At 39.6% G+C, this 15,415-nt stretch overlaps 1 protein-coding gene across 1 annotated transcript in view; it reads left to right on the forward strand.

Annotated features, from left to right (window-relative positions):
• Nucleotides 1–15,415, forward strand: part of RAP1GDS1 (Rap1 GTPase-GDP dissociation stimulator 1) — a 47,249-nt gene that overhangs the window by 14,337 nt on the left and 17,497 nt on the right. The window contains 9 exon segments of the mRNA XM_032224112.1: nucleotides 4,439–4,567; nucleotides 5,812–5,937; nucleotides 10,061–10,123; nucleotides 10,126–10,170; nucleotides 10,173–10,201; nucleotide 11,163; nucleotides 11,783–11,812; nucleotides 11,815–11,913; nucleotides 13,383–13,517. Coding sequence (XP_032080003.1) covers nucleotides 4,439–4,567; nucleotides 5,812–5,937; nucleotides 10,061–10,123; nucleotides 10,126–10,170; nucleotides 10,173–10,201; nucleotide 11,163; nucleotides 11,783–11,812; nucleotides 11,815–11,913; nucleotides 13,383–13,517 — 657 coding nt within the window.

Raw genomic sequence — 15,415 nt, forward strand, 5'->3', positions numbered from 1 at the left:
TGCCTCAGCCTTCCATCCTTCCAAGATGGGTAAAATGAGGATCCAGATTGTTGGGGGCAATATGCTGACTCTGTAAACTGCTTAGACAGGGCTATAAATCACTGTGAAGTGGGATAAATCTAAGTGCTATTGCTATTACTTGAAAGTGGGCACTTGGAATCTGGCATGTATTTATGATGATGCTGCAGTGTGAAGTTTCAAAGTTTATTGATACTTGTATGCCGCCCACTCCCTAGGGACTCTGGGCGGCTTACAGACAAACAAGGGAATATAAAATTAAAATAGAAATACAGTTATTTAAAATTCCACAACATACATACTACTTAAAGTGGGGCTGGATGCTAATCAACAGCCCCCGGCCTGCCGGAACAGCCAGGTCTTAGTGGCTTTACGGAAGGCCGGAAGAGTAGTGAGGGTCCGGATCTCAACGGGGAGATCATTCCATAGGGCCGGGGCAGCAACAGAGAAGGCCCTACCCCCGGGGGGGTCGCCAGCCAACATTGACCGGCCGATGGTACCCGGAGGAGGCCCAATCTTTGTGATCTTATCGGTCTTTGGGAGGTAAATGGCAGGAGGCGGTCTCTCAGGTAGCCAGGTCCTAAACCATGTAGGGCTTTAAAAGTAACGACTAGCACCTTGAAGCGTGTCCAGAGACCAATGGGGAGCCAGTGCAGCTCGCGGAGGATAGGTGTAACATGGGTGTATCTAGGTACACCCATTATCGCTCGCGCGGCTGCATTCTGGACCAACTGCAGTCTTCGAGCACTCTTCAGGGGCAGCCCCATGTCTCCGGTCATGTGATCAGTATTTGTGACCATCAGAGCTTACTTCCTTCCAACAAGCAAAGGTCAGCATAGCAGTTAGACTTATATACCGCTTCATAGGGCTTTCAGCCCTCTCTAAGCGGTTTACAGAGTCAGCATATTGCCCCCAACAACAATCTGGGTCCTCATTTTACCCACCTCGGAAGGATGGAAGGCTGAGTCAACCCTGAGCCGGTGAGATTTGAACCGCTGAACTGCAGAACTGCAGTCAGCTGAAGTACTGCACTCTAACCACTGCGCCACTGGAAGCCAGTGTCCTTGCAAATGATGATCACATGCTATTGCAATTAATGACCCATGCTGATTTGCTTGACTGAAGAGGAACTGATGCCTTACTTTAAATCCAACACGGTCATATTATGTTTCACTTAACAACTGCATTACTTGCCAGTCCTTTTTATGTTTGTTAAGTGAGAACTGATTACCTTTAGAATAGTGTCTTAAATTGATTTTCACATTTTCTTTTGTGTGAAACATGAAGAATATGGAACCAGTGAAATGCAGAAGTGATCTAGGTTTGACTTTTTAATGAAACTTGACTTTAAAGTAATGCTCTATTCATTTGACTGCTCACGTTATAGACTAGGAAGTTTTTTTTAATTCCGGTAAAAAAGTGATATAAAACAGCTGCATTAACAAAACGTGGATCTGTGCTTTTTTTGTATTTGCATTATTTCATTGCATAAAGGCAAAGTTTGCACACAACATTGTGACAGAAATTTCATCACCCCTTTCCCTCCCTCTCCCCAATTTCTGCAAGTTGTAAATTGCCTTCTCTGGCAGTATGAAAACTGCTATAATATAAATTCCCTATTCATCCTGCTTGCTCTATATTATGTTCTCTGCCATTTCATTCTTTATCACAGAACCATAATTTACGATCCCAAATTTACATGAAGCATTTCAAGTTAAAGGAGAATGGATTTTGATTTATCCAAACACGTACAGAAGAAATGCAGTTATCTTTAAATATATGCTATGGAGATTGTGTCCTTGCCTAAAATTATACTTTGTCAGCTTTGTAATGGTGAGGTTTGTGGAAGGCCTACTCATAAATAATCTCAGTGAATGGCTTTTCATTTTGATTTTCTAGAGCTGAACTAAACATTTTAATCATGCTTGTGTTTGCCTGCTGTTGGCAAAAACTATCATTGCCATTTATTTATTTTTAAATAAAAGTATTACTCTTCTTAAGCCAGATAATTTAAGGTGAACCTATGATAGGAACACTTTTTTTGCAATACAGCTTTTCTTTGCCTTCTTAGAAGCAAGTTCCACTGACTTAACTGTGAATTGTGTGAACACTATAGAAAACTTCTGTCAGACGGAATGAAAAATAAAGGATTATTAAGTATCCGAATTAGACTGATAAATGCAGTCTGAGTGCCAATTTTGTGTACTGGGTAAGGCATCAGGCCAGAAACTAGGAAGCCATGATTTCTAGGCCCACCTTGGTACAAAGCCAGTTGTGTGAGTCCAGTCACTTTGTCTCAGCCCTTGGAAGGAGGCCATTGCAACCATATCTGAAAAGCAGATATGGAATTCTGGGGTTTGAAATCCACAAGTTTTAAAGTTGCCCAGGTTGGAGATCCCTGGTCTAGGGTGTCTCCAAGAATTGGACCTGATTGAACAGAAGAAGAAGAAAGTGCAATCTAAGCTGGGTGTCAACAGCATATTGTAGTTCTTGCTTGACTTTAAATTCACTCTTTTAGTTTTTCAAAAGTTCAGGCCAGAAGCAAGCCAATTTGTAATATAGACCTTTTATTTTGTGTCTCTTCTAGATTCTTGAACTGCTCACTAGGTTAGGGATGTATAGATTATGAGTAGTTAATGGTGGTGATTTTTAATGTCCCTTACATATCTATGATTTCAACTGGTTCAGAAAAAAAGAAACCACTTGAACATTTCTATTTATTGAAAAGGTAAGGCTGTCCAACATAAAACTGCTCATATTTTAAGATAAGAAAATAATAAGAAAAGCTATAATTCTAAACTGGTGTTGCCCAGACATCTTGGACTATAATCTTTGTTTTAACTTTTAAACATTTTGTAGTATATCTCAACTGATAATATCTACCAAAAATAAAAGCAAACATGTGTATACTTGTAAATACTATATCTGTCAAACAGTAGTCTCACCCCAGTGGTTCAATATAAATTTTCTTGTATCTCCTATTCTTGGATGAACTTTTTTCTTGAATGGCTTGCTATTTGTGCAGTGATTACTTGTTTGCCCATAAAAATATTTGCCTTTGCTGAAGGGTTGAATCCTACACTTATTCTTGTCTATCACTCTTACCATCCATGACCATTGACCATATCCCAAATTGAAATCTAACATTATTTGCAGATTACAGTTGTTTAATCCCCAGCTACTCTTTTTAAGAAAAAATTATGTGAGGGAAGATTGCTTTTGACATATTCATATAAGTATTAATTTTTACTAAACAGACACTCTCATACCTAATTAGAAATTGTTTTCTTCAAAAAGTCTGTCATGATGGACAACAGCTCTTTTTATTGAAGTGTTAATGAGATTCTGATTCCATTGTGCTAAAGGTAGGCATGTAGTTATTTGAAATGCTGATATATATGTGTGTGTGTGTGTGTGTGTGTGTGTGTGTGTGTGTGTTTCAATAGTTTGAAAAGAGATTTGGAGGCTCCTAAATAGAAATTTGCTGAATAGCAGTTCTCATGTCACTAGAAGGTATAGTTCACCAAAACGTGGAAATTAATACCTTGCTTGTTTATTTGTGACAAAGTTCATCTCTATCAAAAAGTACTGTGATCGTTTCACAAGGTCACCCATATTGTATGCAGGCATTCAGCTGGCAGGAAAATAGATAATAAAATATCATACTGCTCAGCTCTGTTATATTTCAGTATACATGTAGAGATAGATTCCTCTCCTCATATCTAAATTGCAAAGGATTAATTTTTTTACCTGCACCAATAACACTTTTGGTCAGGATCATAGCTACTTAAAAAAATAAATGAGGAACTGAATCCAATTGTGGTTGGATTTAGTTGTCTATATGATAGCTTCGTTGCCATCAGGAGGAAGTGGTTTGTGTTATTCCACTGATTTCACTGCTCTTGTTAACTCTAGATCCAATCCAATGTTAGTATACAATATTTAGAAACTTGAACGTGTGAAAACTGGTGGATTGTTGGCAGCAAAAAATTCTATTTACCTACTGTACTTGTTAATAAATCTGTTGTCGGGGCGCTAAATTGAATATTTCCTAAATGACTACAATAGTTGCACTTTTGTAATTTAAAAACAACAACGAGACTACTTTTTCAAGGATTTGGGAACATTTTTCACTATGTAATTAAAATTATATAAACTAACATTATTAGATAACAATGCTGAGAGGTAGTTTCTCTCATGCATAGAACCCTTTCTTTCCGTGATAGCTCTGAATGCTAAGCAGACATCTGAAGAACAAGGAAGAATAATAATTGTATTGTACAATTACAGTTGCCTCAATGACATGTTGCTGGTACTGGATAATAATTAAGGAGCCAGTTATTTCAAGTGATACTGCAAAGTGAAACTCTATAACTTAAGAGTGTCTTTTTTTTTCTTTTTTTTTTGGTCTTATCTTTAGATACTCTGCAATCTCAGCTCATCAACATGGGAGTTATCCCTACATTAGTGAAGTTGTTGGGTATCCATTGCCAAAATTCGGCTTTGACTGAAATGTGCCTTGTTGCGTTTGGAAATCTAGCAGAACTTGGTAAGTTTTTGCAATTGCAACATTGTAAGTATTTTTAATGTGGGTGTTTCAGTAGAAAAAACAGTGCTGCTATTGTCAATTGTGTTTTTCTCTAGCAATCCCATTTAATTGTTTTTAATTGCTTCTTTGCTTCTGACATTGCTGCTCTATTCACCGTTCAATAAAAATACTGTACGCTGGATAAGAGAACAATGTCAATCAATCTCAAGAAAAAGCTACAGTGCAGATCCGTGCAGTGGGGAATTTACATGTTTGCACAATCATATAAGGTACTTAGAAGGGTATTGCACGCAAGCGTAGAATGAGACAGTCATCAACCTTCTTCAATCAATAGACCAATGTTTGATGGAAAAACTTAATCAAGGAGGAAACTAGAAGCGAAACGATATTTCAGAGTATTGCAATGAGAAAAGGGATCAAATTCCTCACTGTTACTTGTTGCGTGGAGTCACATTCTGTCTGATGAAAAAGAAATTGCTTATGAAATTTCTTTCAAAGGAGAAAAGTTTGGGGAAATTAAACCCTGATATTCTGCATTTATTAAATTGCAGGGCACAGATGTCTCCCATGCTTTGAAATATGAGTCTAACAAATACATTCTATTGCTCAAATCTTTTCCTTTGCTTCAGTCACCTTCTGTCTAGGCCTTAAAAATTTTAGTCCAATAAGTATCAACACCATCTATGATGGTGGAAATATTTGCCAACTTACCTCAGTTGCCTTATCAAACCTTCTAAAAGATTTGTGAGAGGTCAGTGAGCCCAAATATTGCCTCTGTGCCTTGGGTTACCAGACAAAGCAGTCCGAGCAGAAGACCTGCAGTAGATGTTGCTATTTTGAAACAGAACAAAATTCACCAGTTTATAGCCATGGAAATACTAAGGCAGAAGACCTGACCTTTAATTTTAGCATTTGGTGATCTATTACAGCCATTGGATAGTTTTCCTCATTTGTCTGAAGGCAGCCAAAGGCTAATTTGCTATGTCTGTGGGTATAATCATCTTTCACTGGGTGCAGTTTCAAACAATTGTTAATAATTCAGGTCACCAGGTCTTAAATTTCCTGGTCATTTTTCTTTTCATTTAGTGACTGTTTTAAGAAGAGGGATGTATTATTCCTATAACTAATGGAGCTAACTCCATTAATCACTGCATTGTTTGACCTCTTTAAGAAACCGAAAAGAAATAATTCTGTCATTTGATTTTTGTTCCTTCATGCGCTGAGCTTCTTGTTTAATTGCACAGAATCAAGTAAAGAACAGTTTGCCTACACAAATATTGCAGAAGAACTTGTGAAGCTCTTTAAAAAGCAAATAGAACATGATAAGAAGGAGATGATATTTGAAGTTTTGGCTCCCTTGGCTGAAAATGGTGAGACTTTTGAGTACCAGCTTTATTTCTGAGTGATTTACTGATATTTGCCTAAATTTTATGTCTTGTTTGTGAAGATAGCTGGTGAGGCATCTCATTATGGAAGTTGAAACAGCCTCTATTTATTTAGCTGCATATGAATGTGCATACACATAGATACACACAGAGAAAAAAGCATGGATAACATTTGGCATGCAGTGGGAATGACTTTTGGTATAGTTACGTATATGAGACTGAAAAAACTCTTAAACTTAAATTTGTAGGGCTTGCTTTATCTTAAATTTAGGAGGTTGGATGAAATCAGTCCTTACGATAAAATTTAATCTTACCAAGTTGTATAGGACTGAAATCTTACTTATTCATTAATTCCTTTTATTTACTTTGTTAATCAATACATTCATTTGCAGAAAAGATTGAAAACTAAAACAGTGCAATTGAGCACGTATAAAAGCTTGCTCTCATAAGTTTTATGTATTTCTATTGAAGAAAAAAAAAACCACACTATGATGTAGTTGTAGTTTAACATAGTGTACCATACACGGTACTTGGGTTGTAAGAATCAGAATGTTGTCCATACATTTGAACAAATGTATTTCTGATATCTTCAAATAGTTGAGGAAGCAGAAATTAGGTGACGATTTAGTGGGCAGAAGCTGCAAGAAGACACACGTTGGTTGAATATTATAACAGTTTTTATATATAAAACTATTCAGAAAGAGCCATCGATTGCTAAATGTGATAATGCACTTTTCCTGTCTGTGGCTCTTCAAGCTGAAGGTAAAAAAAAAAGTCACCTAATGAAAGCATTCAGCATTTACTGTATAAAACAAAGATTTCTTCTGGCTCTTTGGTTCTATGAAAGAGACCACAATTTAGTTATATGGATGATTGATTGATTGATTGATTGATTTTAAAGACTTTTATAGCCATAGTAAGCAACAGTTATAAGCAGTATAGTTTATTGTAGCTCATAGAAATAAAAACAACTTTCCCTAAAATCAGAATAAGAAATCAATAAAAACTTGATCACTGTATGAAAGAACAAAAAGTTGTGATTTGATGTTAATGCCTTATTTTACTGCAACAAAGAGAGTTGAAGTCAATGTTTCTTTTTTCTTACCCTTCCTCACTTTTCTTCCCCCTCTTCCTCCCCACCGTTTTCCTGTTTACTTTTGTATTTTGTATCTTATTTTATCTTATAACTCAATAAAAATTCTAAACGGAGAAAAACTGTATGATGACAGTGGACAGTCTTAGGCTCCATAACTCTATATGGGCACCTGCTCCTCATTCGTGCATTCCAGATTTCTCTCCTACCACAATTGCCAGTAATACAGTTTGAGATGGAAAATTTAAATAAAAGGACTAAAATTGGCTTTATATTTTAAAAAGTTAGTACTTAAAAGTTTTAAATTTCTATTCCCAGAAAAATAGCCTCTGTGCTCCCAAGGCCTCCTGTTACACAGAACAGAAGTTAGTGGATTTATTTTAAGGTTGTTCTTTCTTGAACAGTATGACTGATGGGAGCTCAGTGAGCCAAATAAAACAGGGGGGAATTACTTGCTTGATATTGATTTCTCAGGTATTTGACATTCGGTACTTGTATCTATAGAAAGTAGGAAGATGCCCAGAAATCTGTTTCTGTTGGTATTAGCATAATTCACCCTAGATGGTTTTGCATTATTAAGAAATATCTTGTCATTTTGAAAAACTCTCCCACAAGCATTTAACAGAAAAATAAATTCTACAATTCCTTGTGAGAATCTTATGCAACTGAATTGGCCCCAACTGTGCCTGTTTTGTTGGTAATGTACTGTTGTATGTATATGTATGTATGTGTGTATGTATACATACATACACACATATACACACACACATACATCATACATACATACATACGTGTGTGTGTGTGTATGTGTATGTATATACATATACATACATACCAATGGTGGGTTCCGGATCCCATTCCAACCGGTACGGTTTGGAACAGGCCCGGCGTCACCCACATGGAAGTCCGCAGCACGCGCATGCCTCGTACCTGTCCTGCGACGCCTCTGCAAACCCTCCAAGACCCTCAGCTGCTCAGCGGGCGTGTCGCACAGGCGCCATGCCAGGTGGGGAAGAACCAAAAGCTTAAAGGACAGGTAAGGAGCTCGGGCGGAGCGGGTGGGCCCTCCAGAGCACCGTACCGGAATGGTACCCAGTGCTCCCGGCAGGCTCTGGTACGCCCATACCGGGGTGTACCGCCTGCAACCCACCACTGATACATACGTACGTACATACATCTTTGTATCTGGAGATAGAGACAGAGACAGAGACGAGATAATATAAAGTGTCAATGCCACTGTCTTGGACAAAACCCAGAGCATATAAGAGTACATCAATAAGATGACAACCAGATGATGCTGAGAGAATGCAGCATCAGGATGGTAAATCACAGCAGGGGAAGGGCCTTGGGAAGATACACACTGCATGGAATGGACCAACAACAGATAGCTAAAGTGGCAGACATTGAGAAATATGCCAGTGGCTGGAAATGGCTAGACCAAAAGGCAGTGCTGAGCCACTGAGCCACTGATCATGCAGCACAAGAACAGGGCACTAAATGTAAAATGCATAGAAGCAGGAATCTACCACGCTAGGCAGAACTGAAGGTACAGACATAGTTTATCACAGTGTTGGTGAACCTTTTGGGCACCTAGTGCCGAAATGGGAGCGTGGGGATGGGACGGGTACTGGAAGAGCAATTCCCCAGCATGCATGCGCGTGCCGGAAGCTAAGCTTCCGGTTCCAGCGTGCACACCGGTCACATGGTGTTCTGGTTTTTGGAACGTAGCAAGCATGAAGACCAATGGTCCAGCACACGTTGTACTGCGGAAACAGGAAAAGCAATGGGCGACGGCTGGGCATGCCTGGAGAGATGGCTCTGTGCCACTTCTAGCATGCATGTCATAGGTTGTCATCATGGTTTTATCACATAGTGGGAGGGTGACAGATTGCAAGCGGAACAGCTATACTGATGGCACAGCCATATAGCTGTCATTGTTTACAGAAACATCTGTTACAGTACATGACCTAGACTCTCCAGAATCCAAAGGAGAGATCCTGCAGAAGGTCATAGAGAATAAAAGGGCTCAGATCCTGTTGGACTTCCAGATACAGAAGATAGGCTAAATCAATCAGACATTGTGGTAGTAGATGAGGATCAGAACAAAGGAGTAGACGTAGCATGCCAAATGACAGCAATATCAGGAAGAAGGACTATAGAAGCTGGAGAATACCAGGCTCTGAAAGAGGAACAGGAGAGAATGTGGACAGTAAAAGCCAAAATGGTCTCAATTTTATTTAGGTATTTAGGTATTTATTAATGCTTATAGGCCACCCTTTTCCCTGAGGGGACTCAGGGCGCTTACATAAAATAGGGGGGGGGGGGTATACAGACAATAGACACAACAATACATAGAAGTAAAATAGTAAGCAACATTCATTCATCATTCGGGTGGGGACAGTTATCTTTGTCCCTAGGCCTGCGGGCTAGCCAGGTCTTAAGGGCTGTGCGGAAGGTCTGGACGGTGGTGAGGGTACGAATCTCACGGGGAGATCGTTCCAAAAGGGTCGGAGCTACTACTGAAAAGGATCTCCTCCGTGTAGTTGCCAGTCGGCACTGACTGGCAGATGGAACTCGGAGGAGGCCTAATCTATGTATCTAATTGGTCGCAGGGAGGTAATTGGCAGGAGGCGGTCTCTCAAGTACGCAGACCCACTACCTTGTGGTAGGAACACAGGCTGTGATTCCTAAACTGGGGTCAACAGATTTCAGGAACGCATCAGAGATCTCTTTCCAGAAGGGCAGTGCTAGGACAGTTAAGATTTTGTGTAGAACCCTCAAACTCCCAGGCTTCTGATAGTAGACCTTAGATTGAGGAAGACACATACCACCCATAGAGGTGAAAAGAAAACTTTTTATATATTCATTCATTCTTCATTCCAAGTATTCATTTGTTGTTAAAGAACTTTTAACAGTATCCAAATAAACTAAATTAATAAATAGTGTCTGCCACCAATATTATAGTAAAACATGTCTGTTTCATGGGGATGTTGTGGTTTTGCCGTCATCATTTAGATATCATTAAACTGCCGCTGGTTGAAGCTGGCCTTGTAGAGTGTTTACTTGAAATCGTCCAAAGACTGTAGATAGTGACAAAGAAGATGACATTACTGAGCTTAAAACTGCTTTGATCTCATGGTTCTTCTACTTTTGGGAGTAAGTTTAATGTGGATCACTCTGTCCATATATTGTAGGTCAGTTATTACATTGTATTTGTGGGGGGGAATCATGTGAGTGCAGAGCAGTGTTGGGTTGCGGATTCCGTTCCAACCGGTTACGGTTTGAAACAGGCTTGCCGGCGTCCACGTGGATGTGTGCAGAGCGTGCGCACACACGTGCAGTTGCGCGCATGCGTCTGGTGCTTCTGCGATGCTCCAGCTGCTCAGCAGAGCATCGCCTAGGCGCTGTACGCCCTTTGCACATGCATGGAAGCGCTGAGACATAAAAGGATGGTAAGCGAGGTGCGGGCGGGTGGGCTCTCAGGAGCACTGTAGCGGAACGGTATCCGGTGCTCCAGGCTGGCTCCAGTGTACGTCTGCATCGGTGCATACTGTCTGCAAGCCACACTGGTGCAGAGAAGCCAGAAAATCTTCCACCCGAAAAAAGCAACAAACACACGGGCTCACTTTTTTTCCTATAAACAATTGAATATAAACAAGTTCTTTTCAAACCCTTTTCTTGATGTGAGGGCTAACTCTGTTGGTTTTATTCATATTTGTGAAAATTATAGTTAAAATAGATTTTCTATTTTTAAAAAATGCTGGACTTCTACCAACATAATGAAAAATAGAAATACAATGCATTTAAAAGATTAAAATATGCACATGTTTAAATAAATCTATCTGAAAGACAATATTTCTAGGTTTGTTAAGAGTGTGGCGACTCTTTTTACATTCGCCAGGATGTACAAACAATGTAGAGACTCTAGAAAGAGCGCAGAGAAGAGCAACAAAGAGATTAGGGAACTGGAGGCTAAAACATATGAAGAACGGTTGCAGGAACTGGGTATCTCTAGGTTAATGAAAAGAAGGACTAAGGGCAGAGGTGGGTTCCTACCAGTTCGCACCTATTCGGTAGAACCGGTTCGTCAAAGAATCTACCGAACCGGTTAGAAGAGGGTTCCACCAGTGGACCCGGAAAGCAGGCCACACCTACAGAAGAGGTTCCAAAATTTTTGAAACCTACCACTGACTAAGGGTGACATGATAGCCCTCTTCCAATATCTCAGGGGCTGTCACAAAGAAGAGGGAGTCAGCTAATTCTCCAAAGCACCTGAGGGCAGACAAGAAGCAATGGGTGGAAAATAAAACAAGGAGAGAAGCAACTTAGAACTAAGGAGAAATTTCCTGAGAGTTAGAACAATTAATCAGTGAAACAACTTGCCTCCAGAAGTCGTGAATGCTCCAACATGGAGGTTTTTAAGAAGATGTTGGATAACCATTTGTCTGAAGTGGTGTAGGGTTTCCTGCCTAAGCAGGGGGTTGGACTAGAAGTCCTCCAAGGTCTCTTCCAACTATGTTATTCTATTCTATTCTTATGTTGCTAGCTTGGAAAAAGAAGTGGAAGTAGCTTGTCTTGACTTTGGTATAACTGTGCAGTAGAGCAGATGCAAGATCCCAAAAGCAATGTCTGGTTATATATGAGAACTAGAAATGAACCATGGGCAATGCAGATAAGAAGTAGCATCGTTAGGATTTTTTTCTCTCTCTTTCTGACTGCATATGCCTTTGCTTTCAGATGAATCAATGCAAAAGTTATTTGAAGGAGGAAAGGCAGTGTGTTCCAGAGAGTGCTTTTATGGATCCCTTCTAATAGCCATCAACTTCAACTCGCAGGAGCATTGGCAGTTGCAAATTTTGCCAGAAATGGTGAGAATGCTAGTGCTTAAAATTAAAGAGCAGTTGTGTTGCTCTGTGTATTTGTGTATCTGCGGCATTTAAACGAGTTGTATAGCCTGCCTTGGGTAAAGGTTTGTTTTCCTACCTTAGAACCTACGCTGAAATGTGAAGTCTTCTAAATATAAATTGAGTGGTGAAACGGTACTGCGAAATAAAGGAGCAGGCAGAATGCCAGTTGAAATTTTGGTTTCAGGACATGTTTTATTAAAAGTACTTTAATGTTTTAGATGGAGAACAATCTATTTCCACTCAGTGCCGCATTTAGCCTGTGAATGGCATGCTAGGAACTGCAGTTCAAATGCAGTCAATAAATGTGAAATGAGTTCATAATAATTACTATGATTGCTCAGGTGGATTTAATAATTGTTCTTTTCTACCAGTTGCCCCTGATTAGCAAAATGGAAGTGCTTATGGGGGAAGAAGAAGAGCTTTCTGAAAACACAAAGATTGTACATTTTTGGTTAAAAGAGAGAAGGGAATTTTCACTAAAGAAGATAACTCCCAGAAACCAAGCTATGCATAGGCTGGGTGGGATTGGCTATGTATTTAAAGAAGTAACATCTGGACAAAAAAATCATTGAAAAATAAGCGTGTATGCAGATTTAAAGAACTATTCCAAAAATTGCTTGGTTTTTCAAAGTTTATCTCTCAAAGGTTCTTCAATTTTTCTGCCTCATTGATAGAACAAATTGAGGATTTGTTTCCATTTTTTCTTGGAGATATTGAACTTATTGCAGCAGATTTATACTGCTTCCTGTTATACCTATTTCCATCCTTCCAATGTTTACCCATCTGAAAAAGCTCATGAGCAAAGTTCTTCTAAATGTAAAATCTTTGGGTGTAAACCTATTTAGATTTAATGGAAGGCTAGAAAAAGATTGCAAACCTTTTTAAGCTTAACAATGTATAAAATTATACTTTAAATTACATCCTGTCCTGCCATTGGATAAATTGAATTGAATTGAATTAAATTGAATTGAATGAATTTATAGGCCGCCCAATCCCGAAGGACTCCGGCGGCTTACAACAATACAATTTTAAAAAGTAAAAAAAGTTAAAAACGAGGAACACAGATTAAAAAAAAACACATCATACACCCAGTCTAATCGGGGCTGGACCTCAGTCATGAAGTCAACAGCCCGAGGCCTGCCGGAATAGCCAGGTTTTAATAGCCTTTCAGAAGGCCATGAGAGTGGGTAGGGTCTGGATCTTTGGGGGTAGTTCGTTCCATAGGGTCGGAGTGGCTACAAAGAAGGCCCTCCCCTGGGTAGTTGCCAGCCGACATTGTCTGGCTGATGGCACCTGGAGAAGGCCCACCCTGTGCGATCTTATCGGTCGTTGGGAGGTATGTGGCAGAAGATGGAAAATTGATGGTACAAAAATAGCCATGGTACTTAGATAAAGAAACATGAATTGATGGTGGTTGCCTTCATCTGCAGATGGAAATTGTATCCATATGGTGGATAATGGTATTGTCCAGAAACTGATGGACTTATTGGACAGGCACGTGGAAGATGGAAATGTTACCGTACAGCATGCAGCACTGAGTGCGCTCCGAAATCTTGCAATTCCTGGTAAGCACATTGCAGCAACATTCTCAGTGATTCCAAAGTTAGTGGGATGATACTTTGCGCTATAAATAACATGTTTACCATCTGTATCTATTTACTGAAAAGAAAATCCCACCTTGTTTTTGCAGCTTATTTATTCTTCACGGTTGAAATTTTATCTTCATTTTTCTAATAGTTATACAATAATGAAATCAAAGAATTACAGTGAGGAGAATAGTACTTACAAGTTAATACCTTTAGGAATCCGGTAGTCACCTTGTACATTGCAACAACTCCCAGGAGGCCAAACTAGGAGTGCCAAGATAACTGACAGATGCCAGATTGGAAAAGGTTGAGCTTAGCTGTTACTTTTCATCTTTTGTGTTTGCATTTGTAAAACAATAAAAATGTTGTCTGACCTCAGTGTTGATGATGTTTTACAAAGACAAATGTATAGTTAAGATTAAAACATAAAGTATTGGAATATATAAACACAAACCCCAACAAGAGCTAATATAATAATCTCTGCCAAGAGGACATCACTTCCCAAATACCTTCTGGAAGATCCACAGAACATTTTAGGCTTCTTCTGGAGAACAACAAAATGAGAACTAGCATAATTATGGGAAATAATTTAAATAACTTATGGGAAATGAAAACCAGCATAATTTCCGTAAGTGGAAATTATGCTGGTTGTATTGTTTTCTAGAAGAAGCCTAAAATGTAGTGTAGATCACCTCTAACACTTGACCCTCCTCACCTCCCTAAATTGGAGAATCATCATCAGTTTCTAACAAACAGAGAGCTAACAGTCATTCTGGCTCCATCTTATGGCCGCTTGAGGTAACAGCAACCAATCACATTTACATCAGTACTTAAAGAAACAGTACTACTATCATGGCTTATATATTGCTAACCCAACTGTTAGACTACATTCCTAACAGGAACCAAGACTGAACTTCAATGGCATCAACATAATTTTGAATATAGCGGAGAAATGCCAGATAATTACTAAATATTTGCTGTTCTGATTGATATATGATATGAACTGATACAATAGGATATAAACTACTATGGCCTTCTTTCCCTAATTAGTGTTTAGTGCATTGCGTAACTCAACCAATTGCAGTTTATTCAGTAAATGACAGTTAACCAAGCTATGGTAAAGGTTCCCCTCGCACATATGTGCTAGTCGTTCCCGACATTAGGGTGCAGTGCTCATCTCTGTCCAAAGACATCTCCGTGGTCATGTGGCCGGCATGGCTAACACCAAAGGCACATGGAACGCTGTTACCTTCCCATCAAAAGTGGTTCCTATGACTTCCTGGGGGCGTGGCCTGTTGCCGAGGAGGGCTCCACCGAGCTCCTCAGAGATCTGGTCTGTATATCTAAATAAGATCATAGATAGCACCCCTTTTTGGCTAAGAAAGGGGCAGGGAGTAGCTCCGTAGACTAGGGTCTATTCGTAAGCCACAGCCTTTTTCTTTTTTTTGGCTGTGGAAAGAGATTAGATCCAGCCGGAGCGGAGCTTTTATCTCCAGCCAGTTCTTCTCAGCTGCCTTTTTTTTTTGGCAGCCCCAGACAGGCTAGCCCCCCCCCAGGACAAAACAAAGTTTTTTCAAGCTAGAATTGATACGGGCGGGTCCCACCCCTGTGAGATTTATGCTTTTATTACTATCTTAAATACCTCATTTGTCTTAGAGACTTCTTTGTTTAAATAGACCTCAAAATGGCGATTTCTCTCCGTGGATGATTGATACTGGATGTACTTAGCCGGTTTTATCTTCCTGCAGACCGCTCCTTAACAAAATAAACTCTTCTTCTTTGGAAATAGAGGGGAGCGAAGCGCTGCTTACTTGTTTATTTATTATGGCACCCAGGTCAAAGAAGCGTCTTGCTACAAATGTGTCTAAAGAATTTAA

Source organism: Thamnophis elegans, chromosome 9, assembly GCF_009769535.1.
Source record: "Thamnophis elegans isolate rThaEle1 chromosome 9, rThaEle1.pri, whole genome shotgun sequence".
NCBI classification, from domain to species: domain Eukaryota; kingdom Metazoa; phylum Chordata; class Lepidosauria; order Squamata; family Colubridae; genus Thamnophis; species Thamnophis elegans.